Consider the following 15392-nt stretch of genomic DNA (forward strand, 5'->3'; position numbering starts at 1 on the left):
TCTTAATTAGCATGTGCTTTTAAGATTAACTTAAAGTATATTTAGTAAGATTCCAATTTAAGGGTTGAGGTCTTATAGTAATTTGATTTTTTTTTTTGTGTGATAGTCTAGAATTGGGATCCTTATCTCCTAGGGATTCCCAACCCCATTCAGAGTCTTCCTTTTTCAGGCTATATTCATGCAATGTAATTTTCAGTTTTGATGAATAAAGAATATTGAGTGTTTAATTGCTTGAGTGGTTGGCAGGGTTCCTTTGAGGGGGACACTGTAGTTATCTATTCAGAGTATTCTTCAAGGATTCAAGCATTCTAGCACTCTTCCTTCAAGCATCAAGTTCTGTTCTGTACTTCCAGCAAGCTCCTTCAACCTTCAAACAAGAATTCCAGCCATCAACAAGCAAGTAGAAAACCTCCACCTTCAATCCCTGCCTCTCCCCCTTGTCTGCAGCCCTTCCACCCTCTTCCCCTTTAGTGCGCAACCCTAGAGACACCTTCCCTTGCCACTGTAGGTCTCCCCTACCCTTTTCCCTCTTGCACAACCCCATGGTTATTAAAGCGGCAAAGCGACCAAACCGATTGGGGTTCCATTTTGGCGGTTTTTTCGACTAAGTGGCGTTTAGGCGGCAACAAAGCGACCAAAGCGACCAAAGCGGTTTAAGACAAATACTTTTTATAATAAACTAAAGTACTAAACAAACATTCAACAATCACATTCATAAAAATAAAAATAAAAAAACATTCAAGAATCACAATTATGAAAAATTATCCAAAAAAATAATAAAAACATAACTTCATCTCATCAAGCATCATAAGATTCATTACAATAATTATGTAGTATGTACTATATCAATAATCAATGTGAAAAATGAAAATGAAAGTAGTAATTTATATATGGCATTGTAGAATAAATTATGATAAAAAAAAAAAAAAAAAAATACTATGCACAAATTACAAAATGTAAAAAAAGTGGCTGCTTTAGCATCTAGGCGGCAATATGGCGCAAAAGGCGGCAAAGCGGTAGTGCCTAAGCAAAAAACCGGCAAGAAATCAGCCCGTTAGTTAAGCGGTTCAAAAACCGCTTTGCCGCCTAGAAACTACCCCAGCCATATCGCAAGGACTCCCCCACTCTTCCAATTAATTTCAGTCTAGCCCTAGCCCATTCCCTAAAACCGTAGCTTTTCCCCTTCCACCCCTTCTTCTCTGCAATACAACAAACCCGTTCACCTGCAGATCCCAAACCCCAGCCCCATTAAGCCTCTTTTCCCTTCCCCTTGGGTCACACCTAGTACCAGGGCATAATCCTAAAGTTATTTTTCCAACCTCCTTAGTTTTCTTGACTTAGAAAAATTCTGCACTTCATCTTTTTCCTTGAGATTCTGCAAAATTTTATATTTGTGGGAAAACCTTAAGTTTGATAAGTTTCAGATCTGAAATTACCAAGTATAGCAGGGGTTTTAGAAAACCCCCTGTTTCAGCCTCCCCCTTCACTGGAATTTCAGGGCAAACCCTAAGTCTAGGAAACTACTAAAATTCCCTAACCCTAGATGTGGTTTACATCATAGAGATTCAATACGATAACTATGCATGTACAGTCTTTGCACTCATTTGTTAATTCTTCTTTTTGCATATATTGTATTATTTTATGGACAAGTATTATCTATTTTTACTGTGCAAAAATTTGTTGTCTATTTTTTGCATGAGAAAAATTGTACATTTGATTTTGATTATTTACTGAGTTTCTTTGTTGTTTTATGTTTGGTCTGCCTTTGGGGATATTTACTGCAAGTACTACTATTCGTTGGGAAAGAAAAGAAATTTTACGGTTATCCCAAATTCCCCGCCCCCCCCGGCGTTTGGCAAACTCAACTATGGATAAAAGATTCTACTTTTGAAATTCAGAGCTGCTAGCTAGCAATATTTTCTATCATAGTGAAAAAAAATTGTTTAGTTCCAAAGTAGAGAAAACTTGGTAAATAGGTGAGAAAGCTGCAGGTGTTTTCCCTATGATCCAGTACGCTGTCACAGTGTCAGCAGCATACCTGCCATGCACCCCGTTGCCCCATCACCTATAATGAGAGGACAGTGTTATGATCCCTCGTTTGGACTTTGCCACTGGTTTGCAACACCACCACCAGCATCCTGAAGATAAGACCAGATTTGGTCCTGCAAGACAACAGCATTATGCTCCCTTGTTTGAACTTTGCCAATGGTTTGCAACACCACCAGCAGCATCCTGGAAGACACCAACAACCGTGCCCTAAGGGGGGAGAGAGTGTGTATGAAGGAGTTTAGCGTCCCCCTCTTTCTTTTTTCCTTTCTTCTGCTACAAGGGAGAGAAACTCAGCTTCATTGTCTCCTGATGAACCCCTTGTTATTCAGGTATACAAACTCAAGGGTAATCAAGGGGAAAACAACATTACTTACAGCAGGGACAAAAGAGAACATAGCACCCCTAGCATCTGAAGCAGGGGAGGGGACAGGTGGGAATTCTCTATTAGACAGCACCCATGAGTCTGCTGTAACCAGAGCTGCAGAGCAGACATTCCAGCTGGCAGAAGAAGATTGGATAGAAGAGTAAGAATTGGTTAGAGTTTGTTAGGGAATGAAGGGAGTATAAAAAGGAGATAGGGGGGAGAAGGAAATGGGGGGGGGGGGGGGGAGAAAATAGGAGTAGCAAGCAGAGCTTGCGGTGGAGAGGGAAGACCTCTGGGAATGGCCTAGCCATGGTGTTGCTTTCGTTTATCTGTGTTTCAATTTAGTTTGTTTAATTTCAGTAGAATTATCAGTTCTTAGAATCTCAATCTGTAGTCAACAGCTATTTCCACTTCAGAGTTCTTAAATGAAATCAATTATAACTCCATTATTATCCTGCTGTTATGATGTTCTGAATCATTCTGCTGAATATTGTTCGGAGTCTATAGCCTTCAGTCTGTAGATATCAATAGATGCTGTGTTTATCTTTGAGGTTGGAAGAATTAAGATTGAAGCTCAGGGGGTCCTAACATCTCTTCTCAGTAATCTTTAAGTGTTGGGGAGCAACAGAACAGTCATTCATGAAGAAACAAGAAAGAAGATGAGTTATGAATACAATTTTAAAAAAGAAGAGGAAGAATCATCCTGAATCGGAACCAGATCCCAATGGGACTGTTTTACGGTTTTTTGGGTGGAAATCAGGAATTAGGTTTGACCTTTAGCATTTCAACTGGGTTCAAGTGTTACTTGGGAATGTGATCAATCTCCAATCTAAATTTGGACAGATTCTGATGGTCTGAAGTATGATTCTTGAATATGTGTTTGGGTGAAAATTATGGTTTTCAAGAACTAGGGTTTCACTGGGCGGGGGCTGAAAAATGGATTGAGTGTGCGGACAGTAAAGGGAATGATGCACTCCCAAGTTTGAGTGAATTCTGATAGCTGGAATTTCAGAAACTAAAAGTTGCAGGATTTAGGTTTTGAATGAAAATTAGGGCTTGAGGGGTTTTAGGGTTTGGATGGTTAAAGAAGGCAGCGAAGGGTGGGGAAGGTCGAAGGTATCTTAGCTTTTAGGGTAAATTTGGAATCAAAAGGCTTTAAAATAAGCAGAACAAAGACGGAATATCTAGTGTGTAACTTTGGTTGTGATCTAGTAGATGATGAGGTGGTGAAACTTGATGAGAAGGAGATTCCACAAAACTATTATTTTAGGTACCTTGGTTCAATCATAAAATTAAAAGGTGTTATAGAAGATGATGTTTTCCAAAGAATTAAAATAGGGTGGATGAAGTAGAGAGGTGCATCCAGGGTATTGTGTGATCTACATATTCCTTTAAAGCTTAAAGAAAAATTCTGTAGGATTGTTATAACACTAGCTATGATGCATGCTACAGAATGTTGGGCAGTCAAGAAGCATCATAGACTCAGTGTAACATAAATGAAGATGCTAAGATTGATGAGTAGCAATATTAAGATAATGAATGATCACACCAGAGCTGGTCTGAAAGTAGCTCCAATAAATGATAAGCTACGAGAAAGTCGTTTGATGTGGCACGACCATGTTCAATGGAGGCCTGTAAGTGCCTCAATACGGAGAAGTGATTTAATTAAGATTGAAGGAATTAGAAGAACAAGGGGCAAATATAAGATAACCTTAAGAGATGTGGTGAGAAAAGATATGCATAGCTTGGGCATTGTATTTAGTATGACCTTAAACAGAGCTGGTTGGAAGGCAAGAATCCATGTAGCTGACCCTATTTATGGAAAAGGTTTGTTGTTGTTGTTGTATGAAGGAGACGATGGGGCTTCCTGGTTCAGGAGAGTCAGGAAGTTGCAGGGCTCCTTTGATGGAGGTTGATGATTCTAATTGAGGAAAGGGGTTGAAGATGTGGGGAGATTGACTGGGTTGAAAGGAGGGTATTAGGTTTAGGGTGGGTTTGTTCTTCAAGAAAACCCACTGATTGGGTTGTTGTTTGATGGCAGCAACTCTCACAGCCTGTCCTTGATCAGTGGATGAGAAGCAAAACCTTCTAGTTGAAGACGGAATCCACAGCCACAGTAAGGGCTTGGGCTTCAAATGCTGAACTCCGATCACCGCCTTGGATTTCAAACACCAAGATCCCCAGCAATTTGGATTTGAACTACCTAGGAGCCTTGACCGAGACTTAAAGCACTAGACCAGTCTCTTATAAGGGAGATTAGCAGCAGCTTGCTAAGAGCAGGAAATTGCATAAAGTAGAATGCTTTACTCTTCCCATCATGGGGGTATCTAAAGGGCTTAAACACCAGTTATCACAATTCCAATTCTATCTAGGAGTGGACCAAAATCAACTAAACAAATAAATTGTATCTTCCCATCCATGAAGGTTTTAACCAAGTATTGTTTACTAATTATAAGAACAGAAAAAACTGCCCAAAATTTAATTGGATCAAACTTATTATTAAAAAGAACCAAATGAGACATGGTTCAATTGACAAAGCTATGTAAGGGTGAAAAACCAAGTACAGGAACTGAACTTCTATAGTAATGCTAATACTACTTAGGCTCTTTTTGTATCAATTCTCATTCTCTATTATGCCTATTTAAAAGAAATAAGTACAAGAATTCATTATTGATCAAGAATGAAAAATGGTTTGGTGAATTTTGGCGAAAATAAATTATGAAATGAAAAATAAGTTTGGTGTCAAAATAAAAAATTGTTAGAAAATGATAGTGAGCAAGTGAGAAAAGAGGGGAAAAGTATGGTTTTTATAAAAGAATGTGTATTGATTATTTTACCCTCATCTTAACTATAAAACTTTAAGTAAACTTACACATAAATGAAGAGAATGAAATTCCCACCATAATGCATAATGAGGTTTTTCTATTATTTTAAATAAAAATAAAACTGATAATAGATGCCAAACAATTTAAAATAATGAAAAATTCTCATAATTGAGAATGATAATTGATACCAAAAAGAGACTTAGACAGCTTCTTCATGATCTCTTCTTGGGCTTCTTCTTGTGGATGTAGGTCTTTATGCCTGCATCAGTTGTGGTTATGTGGAAAACTGATATGGTGTATGCTGTGGTAGAGAAGAGATGAAAGTGTTCTGTCCTATATTTATTAGTTTATATAATTTTATGCCAATCAAATATTAAAGAATACTTTCCTTTTCTCTTGACAGACAAACAGTGAGAATATTTTTCTTCTCTCCATGTCTTTACTTTTCCTGACAACCAAAAATAGTGAGGTCTTAAAATTAAGTTGTTAAGTTCATTTTCTGTTTACAGGTATGACGCTGAAGCTATTTATTTTGATGAAGGGGTCAGAACTGCAAAGCGACAGCAGATGGAGTCAAAGTTGTTGCATGTATTATTGTCACACCTTCTTTCTTCTAGAACTATAATTCACTGCTGCTGTTCTTGCTTTCTCTGAATAGTTAATGATATTTTTTCTTTTATAATCACTAAATGATATGAACAATTCCTTTTCCTTGCAATTTTGAAAGTAGAGGATTAGTACAACTAATTTTACAATTGAGAAGGCTCAAATTGGTCTCTTATGATTTTGGAGGTACATCTAGTTAGCATCCATGATTATCTAGAATATTTTAGAACTAGAGTTTCAATGTGAGAGTTGAGAAAATTGCTTAGATGGACCCTCAAATATTTATCATAATGGTCAAAGGAACAGTTAAGAAATAGCAGCGACACTAAGGGTACTTTTGTCCTAGTGCCTCATTAGGTTATGTTTCTGTTTTAGGCAGTTTCCAATTACGCTTTTATTCTTAAAAATCTGCTGCAAGCTACCAGAGGCAACAGTTGTAGTTTGTGTCAAGTTAGAAGTTCTAATTTTAGTAAGTTTGTATTCCTTCTATTATAAATTAAAGATAGACAGACCTGCGATTAGGGAAGCATAAGCCTCATTGCAGGATGCATCCTCCACAAGTCCTGTGATACGTTATCTCTCCTCTCTCTTTTTCTTTTTCGAATTCTGTGCTGATTGCTGGTTATAGATTTCTGACTGCTAATGTGGTATCAGAACATTAATCTGAGGCCTGGGCTGCTATTTTTTCCTTGCAGTTTTGAGAGTCCTTTGTAGGATCTCTTCTTCTCTTCTTTGCCCATAGCAGCAGTTGCTGCTTAGTTTTATTGTTTCTGAATCAGAGAATGACATAGAAGGAGAGTTGAGTCTTCAAAGTCTGATTCTGTACTTAATACATTGCCTAACCTGGTTAGACAATGTTTCTAGTCTCTCGATGGAACAATGCTGCTGGAGAGTTGTCCTACTACACATTAAGAGAAACTCAATGCTTAGTTGAAGCTTTTCTGCGATCTGGATTTTCTGAAGAAAGGAAAAAAAAGGAAAGAAAGAGAAGACTGCCAATAAAGCTTAAGCTGCTCAAACATGGCCTTGATTTCCCTGCCCAGATTTACTTCAATCCTTGAGTAGATAACTATGCTTCATACCCTTTTGTTTTCCTCTAATTTCTATTTGTGCCACAATTTCAAGTCTCTCTGTCAGGGCCTTCCATGAATTTTTCCATATTTTGATGCAGAAAGTCTTTTTGGTTTTCAATTTTCTTCATTGTCCTGCAAAGAAGAGGACTTCTCTTTCTGGGAGTTTCGATTTGAGTTGTTGCAGAGATTGTCTTCTGAAGGTTTCATTTGGACAATGAAAATCTATCTTAAGTGTAGAGAAGCCCTTTGTTGTTGCTGGTTTACTGTTATTGATTTGAGTCTACAGATTGAAGACGATGGGTTTCTCCTATTGCCATAGTTTCTATTTTGTTTACTCAAAAAAAAAAAAAAAAAGTGTTGTAATGTGAAAAATTGCTCCTCAAAAGTATATTATTCACAAGACCCCAATAGGTTATTTATAGTTACAACCTAGTTAAGCCATATACTAAGTAGGAAAAGGAAATATAAACAAATAAAAATAAAACTCTAGACTTATTAGGAAACATAATCCTATTCTAATTAAAAAACCTCAGTCCATGTTTTCAACACTCCCCCTCAAGTTTGAGCATAGATATTTATCATGCCTAACTTGCTCATAATGTAATTGAATATCTTCGTGCTCAAGCTCTTTGTGACACATAACGTCCGTTGCTCGTTTGAAGTAACAAAGGTGATATGGATCAACCCAGCCTCAACCTTCTCTTTGATGAAATGTTTGTCAATCTCCACATGCTTAGTCCTATCATGCTGTACTGGGTTATGAGTTATGCTGATTGTTGACTTACTATCTGAGTATAACTGTATAGGAACCTCCAAATCTGTCCCAACCTCTTAAAGCAGCCCTTTAAGCTATAGTACCTCACAAATGCCTTGAGCAATCGCCCTAAACTCGACCTCGACACTGGACCGCGCAGCCACAACCTATTTCTTGCTTCTCCAAGTCACAAGGTTACTTCCCACATATACACAATACCCAGAGGTAGACCTCCTATCATCTGGACATCCTGCACAGTCTGCATCTGTATATGCCTCAATCTTCAAATGTCCATGAGCTGAAATTAAAATTCCTTTTCCTGGAGTAGTCTTCAAGTATCTCAAGATCCGATATATTGCATTCAAATGTGAGGAATAGGGATCATGCATATACTGGCTAACAAGACTAACTGCAAATGTGATGTTAGGTCTAGTGTGAGATAGATAGATCAACTTTCCCACTAATTTCGATACCTTATCTTGTCAACTAGTTCTCCTTTCTTTGCCTTCAAGTGTAGGTTAGGCTCAATAGGAGTCTCAGCAGGCTTACATCCTAGCATTCCAGTTTCCTCAAGAAGATGCAATGTATACTTCCTTTGGGATAGGGATAAACCGCTAGTAAAATATGCCAACTCTAAACCTAGGAAATATTTTAGTTTTCCCATATCTTTGATCTCAAATTCAGTTCCCAAAAAAGTCTTTAATGCTGAAATCTCATCCTCACTACTGCCTATGATCACAACATCATCCACATATACTAAAAGTATTGTAGTGTGGCAACCATCTCTTTTAATAAACAAAGTGTGGTCTGCATTGCTCTGCTTATAGCCATTAGATATCATTGCCTTATGGAAGCTTCCAAACCATGCTCTTGGAGATTGCTTCAACCTATATAAAGCCCTCTTTAACTTGCACACTTTCCTATAAGTCTCTGTAGTAGAATACCCAGGTGGTATATCCATATATACCTCTTCTTGGAGTTCTCCATGCAAAAATGCATTCTTCACATCTAATTGTTGTAAACTCCACCCTTTATTAATTGCACATGAAATAATAGTACGAACTGTATTCATCTTGGCAACATGGGCAAATTTCTCCTGGTAGTCAACGCTATAAGTCTAAGTGAAACCTTTGGTCACCAATCTTGTCGTGTACCTTTCAACAGTCCCATCTACCTTGTACTTGATCACAAACACCCATTTGCACCCAACAATCTGCTTTCTTACGGGCAAATTCACCGAGTCCCACGTTTTGTTTTTTTCCAAAGCTTGCATTTCCTTATCCGTAGGTTCTTTCCAGTTTGAGTGAGATAATGTCTTTTGCCAAGTGTTAGGAATAGAAGTAAAGGATAAAGAGGAAATAAAACTTTGAAATTCTGGAGATACTGACTAATATGAAACATAATTGGAAATAGGATGTTTGGTGTAAGTTCAAGGCTGCTTTCTTAATGCAATTGGTAAGTCCAAAGTAGGATTAGAAGAAGGGTCAAAGACAGACTCACCTAGAGGAATGGATCGTTCAGGGCCAGGAACCAAAGCTTTTGACTGGCTTGGTTCAGAAGGGGTCACTTGTTGCTTTCTTTGATAGGTTTTCAAAGGTCTAGTCTCCCCTTGTATTTCATCCACCATCTGTTCCTGTCCGGTCATTCCATCTTCCAAAGGAGATCATCTGTAGGAATCTCAGGAGAAATATCGAAAGGAGGAATCAACATTGGAACCTCTTCACTAAAACTCTCCCCCTAAAGAGGTGTAGGGGAAAAATAAGGAATTTGTTCTTGGAACACAACATCCATAGAGACGAAAAAACAACGAGAACTAGGATGATAACACTTATACCCCAAATGCACTTTAACCCACGAGGATCTAACTTTCCATGAACATGGTGGTTCCAGACAAAGGCAACACATCCAAAAACCTTTGGTGAGACTATAAAGGCTGCTGTCCCTAAAAGAACCTCAAGGGGACAGCGTTGGTCTAAGACTCGGGAAGGCATTCGGTTAATTAGATATGCCATAGTAAGAATGGCTTCACCCCAAAATCGAAGAGGCACATGCATGGAAAACATGAGGGAACATGCTACCTCAAGTAAATGTCTATGCTTGCATTCGGCAACCCCATTTTGTGGTGGGGGTGTCAACGCTACTAGTTTGGTGTATGATGCCATGGTTTGCTAAGTAGGAAGGGAATGCGCCACCCAAGTACTCAGTTCCGTTATCCGTACGAAGGATTTTGACTGTCGCCCCAAACTGAGTCCTAATCATATTATGAAAATTTTGAAAGCACGAGAAAACGTCACTTTTTTGGTGAAGTAAGTAAACCCATATGGTCCTAGTACAACAGTTAATAAAGGTAACAAACCATCTATGACCAGATACAGACACAGTTTGAGAAGGACCCCACACATTAGAGTGAATGATTGAAAAAAGGGATTTTACTCCGATTATCTGAAATAGGGTAAACATGCCTGGTCTGTTTGGCCAAAATACATGTCTCACAATAAAAATCATTCAAATTACACCTTTTAATCAGATTAGGAAATAATTTGGACAAAATAGGTAAATGAATGTCGCCAAGACGACTATGCCACTGTAATAAGGTAAAAGGTGCAGGAGAGGTGGAACTAGAGACCGTAGAAAAAGCTGATGGGGACCCATCCATTAAGTAGAGCACCCCTTTCTATCTACCACTGCTAATCGTAAGCCTCGTTTCCAGGTCCTGAAACACACAATGAGAAGGAAAGAAAGTTATTTTGCAGTTCATATCACGTGTAAGGGTACCAATAGATAAAAGATTAGCCGAAAACTTAGGAACATCATGACATTAGGTAAGGTAAGAGAAGGCAAACAGAGAATAGATCCTTTCTTAGAGATAGGGGAGAGAGACCCATCAGCCGTTCAAACATCCTAAGCAATAGGGACAGATGAATAAGTATAAAACAAAGTAGATGAGCCTGTCATATGGTCGATTGCCCCAGAGTCAATTACTCAGGAGGGATAAGTCAAATTGACATTGTGACAACAAAAAATACTTGTGGGGAATTGTGGATCAACAGAGGGAACAATGACAGAGGCTATACACACACTGGAAGTCGGTACTGGAGAAGATGAGTCAAGTCTGGACGTCAACTGGCAAAGGTGTTGGAGCTCATCTGAGGAAAGAGGTGTTGGAGTACTCAGGGATTTGCAGATGATTGATTGCTGCCCTTGATTCCAATTCTACCTCCTCCATGGGAATTTGTTGGACGTCCATGCAACTTCCAACACTTGTCATTTGTATGACGCTCTTTTCCACAATACTCGCACTTTACCGGAGGCGAAAATTACCAGAACTAGATTTATTATTGCCATAACCAGCCACTAATGCAGATCTATCAGATGTCTGAGTGTGTACCATAGCTGTCCTTCGACTGTCCTCAACATCTACCATGGCATAAGCTTGAGCGAGAGAAGGGGAAGGCTCTTTAGAAAGGATCTGTGCGCGAATTTGATCAAATTCTATATTCAATTTTGCCAAAAAATCATAAACTCTCTATTTATCTTCCCATTGTTGATAGACAATAACATCTTTAGCATTCTTCGGTGTAAACTTCCCATAGAAATCTAAAGTCTGGTAATATCCCCGAAGAGTGTTATAGTACTGAGAAAGAGTATGGTCCTTCTCCTGTAACTGATTGATTTTCCGTCTAATTTCAAAGCATTGTGCATCATTGCCAACTCTGGAGTATGTATGTTTAGTAACTTTCCAAATAGTTGCCGCATTAGGAAGGAGGAGATAACTCTCTGCTATGCTAGATTCAATGGAGTTGATGAGAAAACCCATAACCAAGCATTTATTTGTATACCACTTAGAAAGTTGCAAACTAGGTGTGGAAGGTTTTGTAGAAGTCCCATCAAGATGGCCAGTAAGACCACGAGCACCAACATCGAGGGAAACTGAATTAGACCATCTAAGATAATTTGTCCCATTAAATTTCACAATGGTTATCTGAAGCGGAGAAAACTCACGATCCCTATGAATGGAAGACATGGGAGACTTTTTAGATGTACTAGATAAAGGAGATATGGGGTCAGCCATCATCGCAAGGAGAAATCATTCAAGTTTACAAATAGCCTCCTGAAGTTTTTCGAAGTTACGAAAAAGTCCCTGAAATTGTTAAAAATTGCAGAAAAGTCCCTGAACTTTTCATAATTACGAAAAAGTCCTTGAAATTGTTGAAAATTCCAAAAAAGTCCCTGGGTTTTTTTAGAACTACAAAAAAGTCCTTGAAATATTTTCAAAATTACGAAACAGTACCTAGAACTATTCAAATTTGCAAAAGCTTCCCCTGTGAATCGAAGGAATAATTCAGCGTATGTATAGAAGGAAAAAAAGGAAAAAAACTGAGAAAAAAGGCAACGCTCTTGGAAGAACAGAGGGGAGAACCTGCAATCCAAAACAACAGCAATCAAAACCGGGGAAATACAAACCCAGCAGTTTTGGATCTGAGAACCAAAAAACCACAACCAAAATAATCTCTTCCACTCTCGGAAAGCAACAGAAGCAGTAGACCAGCAGAGGTTCGAAACCTCTGAAGAAGAGAAAAAAAGGAGATAAAAGCCAAATAAAAGAGAGAGGGAATCGCTGGTAAAGGAGAAATTGAGGTCAGTCTCTAGTTCTCTCTTTCTCCTTTCTTCCCTAATCAAAATTAGGCTCTTTATACCATGTTGTAATGTGAGGAATTGCTCCTCAAAAGTATATTATTCACAAGACCCCAATAGGGTATTTATAGTAACAACCTAGTTAAGCCTTATACTAAGTAGGAAAAGGAAATATAAAACAAATAGAAATTAAACTCTAGACTTATTAGGAAACATAATCCTATTCTAATTAGAAAACCTCAGTCCATGTTTTCAACAAGAACCAATTGAGATACATAGCGGAGATTGTGAGTGTTGTTGTGGATTTTGAGATGTAGGAGGAAGTGGAGTTGTCCCCCCTTCTCACTCTCATTACTTCTACTGCTTTACAAACATTGATTATCTCTCAATGCTAGAATCAATCAGCCTCCCTTCAAAGCTTCCACCATGAAGTTTACATTTTGGACCATTGATCAATGTTTTTTTGAATGGTTAATTGGCATGTCTGAAGGAGGGAATAAATAAATATCACATATTGAACTAGTTTAGGAAAGATGTACGTGGGAGCATGTTAGTGAGACTTCTTTACTTGGTTCACATTCATTTTTACTATTATCTGAATCTGTTACTTTCTTAGACTTAACTGAATTGTATTATAGTGGAAACTTGTACTCTTGAGTTATGGATTGCCTTGTGCAATGTGCAAGGAAAATGAAAATGTCATCCTATTCATGAAAACCCCCTTCCAGAAAAAGAAATACTCATTTTCTTTTCATTGGTTATGTTCTGCTGATCTTTTCAGCTAGTCCAACCAGCCTACCAAGCAATGATCGGTCACATACGGTCCAGGACGCTGGATAATTTTGTCAAAGCATTTGAAAAGGCTCTGAGTGGAGGGGAAGGGTTTGCTCTTGCTGCAAGTCATTGTACCCAAGCTTCTATGACCTCATTTGATGAAGGATGTGCAGGTATGACTATGAAGTTTTTTTGCTCCTGATCTGTTTGTAATCTTATTCTGCTGCAGGTTTGCTTGTTTTAGCTCCATTGTTTCCTTGCAGTTTCTGTCTGTCTGGTTCTTTTCTACTGTAGCTCAATGAGGCTAACCTCAATGTATAACCTAAAAGTTGAGTTATTCACTAAATCAATGCATACTTATTAAATCTTATAAACCTTAATCAGGCTATAAATGCTTATTCATTTGTTACATTTGAATCCACATTCCTGGGCTAAAGTAAATGTATATACCAAACAGAAAATAACATTGCTCCTTTGATGCTTCTATTTTCTCTCTATATACTTCTTAAATTTATCCTCTTTCCTCTTTCAGTTTTCATTTTTGTTTTCTTCTTTCACTTTCCTTATCTATTTCTTCATCTTTATTGAAGGATCCATGCAGTTGACCCCATTTAGTTGGGATAAAGCTGAGTAGTTGTTGTCCTTTTTGTTTTATCACTATTAATGTGTAAAACTGATCGGTGCCAATTCTTCAATTCTTTTTCGTGTCAAAATTGACTTTGCTATACATGATGTGTCAAAGAAATCTGTCGGATAAGGTAAAGTGAAGGAAAACTGCTTTAGGAATGGAAGCAGAGAGATGCTACCTTTTTTTTCTTCTTGGTAAAAGATACTGCCTAGCTAATTTTCAAGTGAAACTATTTAGGTTTTTGCAACATTTTAGCTTTTGAAATTTTAAGATTCCTTAATGTATAGTATGGAACATGTTCAGGAAATTTGACACAGCATATTCATTTATATACGTTCCAGTTGAATAGAAAGCATTATATTTTTTTGGATTGCGGTGCTGGTTTACACAGCATTCTGATTTTTTTATTATCAATACAGATGTTGATATTGAACAAGCAAGCTGGGATCCATCAAAAGTTCGGGATAAGCTTTGGCGTGATATAGATGCACATATTGCCTCAATCCGTTCTGCCAAACTGGCTGAAATTACCGCTTTATACGAGGCATGGGAAAATGGGTTGCATATACAATCGTTTAATATATCTTCTCTGTCTCTCTGTCTCTTTCTCTCTTTCTGTTCCGATGCATCACATGGATCCTGATTAATGATGTATTATATGCTGGCAGAGTAAACTGAATGTGTCACTATCGGAACCTGTGGAAGCTCTCCTAGATGCTGCTAATGATGAAACCTGGCCAGCCATAAGAAAGCTTTTCAAACGTGAAACTGAATCAGCTGTCTCTGGGCTCTCTAACGCACTTGCTGGCTTTGACATGGATGAGGAAACGGTAAATAAAATGCTTGCAAGCATAGAGGACCATGCAAGAAGTGCAGTGGAAGCAAAGGCAAGAGAAGAGGCTGGGAGGGTCATGATCCGTATGAAGGATAGGTAGAAAGTTCTTGCAGTGTTATGGACCAGGTTACTTTTGATTTACCAAATGAGAATGACCACGCAAAAATAATGTTTACAGGTTTTCAACGTTGTTTAGTAATGATTCTGATTCAATGCCAAGGGTTTGGAGTGGGAAGGAAGACATTCGAGCAATCACAAGAGCTGCTCGTTCTGCAGTATGTTATGACTTATGAGTTGTTAAATCATCAACCTTTTGTTGCCATTTGCATCTCTGAATATGTGTCCACTTTACAAATTTTCAGTCCTTGAAGTTGCTTTCTGCTGTGGCGGTGATTCGTTTGGATGAAGATGTTGATAATATCGAGAATACTCTTTCACTTGCTCTGGTAGATGCTTCAAATAATAGTGTGAAAGACAGGAGCACCACTTCAGTTGACCCACTGGCCTCAAGCACTTGGGAAAAGGTAAATATTTGTAGTTTACTGGTAGTTGTTCTGTTTATCATTTTTCTCTTGAGTATCTGATGTATAGAAAAGAGACTAAGAAAGGCACAAAAACCAGAAAAAGAGAGGACAAACACAAGAAAATATTGTTATGGTTGTGTTTCTCTAGATTGGCCACCCAGCTGGTGTTTTTCCGAAGCTCCTGATTAAATTTTATGGGTCTCCTCATCTTTTCATTCACTACATGTTTCATCTTCTGGAAAACATCTGGAAACCTTGTTCAACTTGCTACCTCTAATGGTCACTATAGATGAAACCCTACTGTGAGTGGCTGCTGGAAATTGAA

At 38.1% G+C, this 15392-nt stretch overlaps 1 protein-coding gene across 1 annotated transcript in view; it reads left to right on the forward strand.

Annotated features, from left to right (window-relative positions):
- The window catches only part of LOC149011628 (protein ROOT HAIR DEFECTIVE 3-like), a 38171-nt gene that overhangs the window by 17190 nt on the left and 5589 nt on the right, over nucleotides 1-15392 (forward strand). Inside the window, exons 14-19 of the mRNA XM_089164182.1 lie at nucleotides 5748-5826; nucleotides 13088-13253; nucleotides 14128-14252; nucleotides 14377-14639; nucleotides 14722-14818; nucleotides 14906-15067. Coding sequence (XP_089020308.1) covers nucleotides 5748-5826; nucleotides 13088-13253; nucleotides 14128-14252; nucleotides 14377-14639; nucleotides 14722-14818; nucleotides 14906-15067 — 892 coding nt within the window. The remainder of the gene's footprint in view (nucleotides 1-5747; nucleotides 5827-13087; nucleotides 13254-14127; nucleotides 14253-14376; nucleotides 14640-14721; nucleotides 14819-14905; nucleotides 15068-15392) is intronic.

This window comes from Hakea prostrata, chromosome 7, assembly GCF_041222555.1.
Source record: "Hakea prostrata isolate BN-2017 chromosome 7, UWA_Hpros_2, whole genome shotgun sequence".
Lineage (NCBI taxonomy): Eukaryota > Viridiplantae > Streptophyta > Magnoliopsida > Proteales > Proteaceae > Hakea > Hakea prostrata.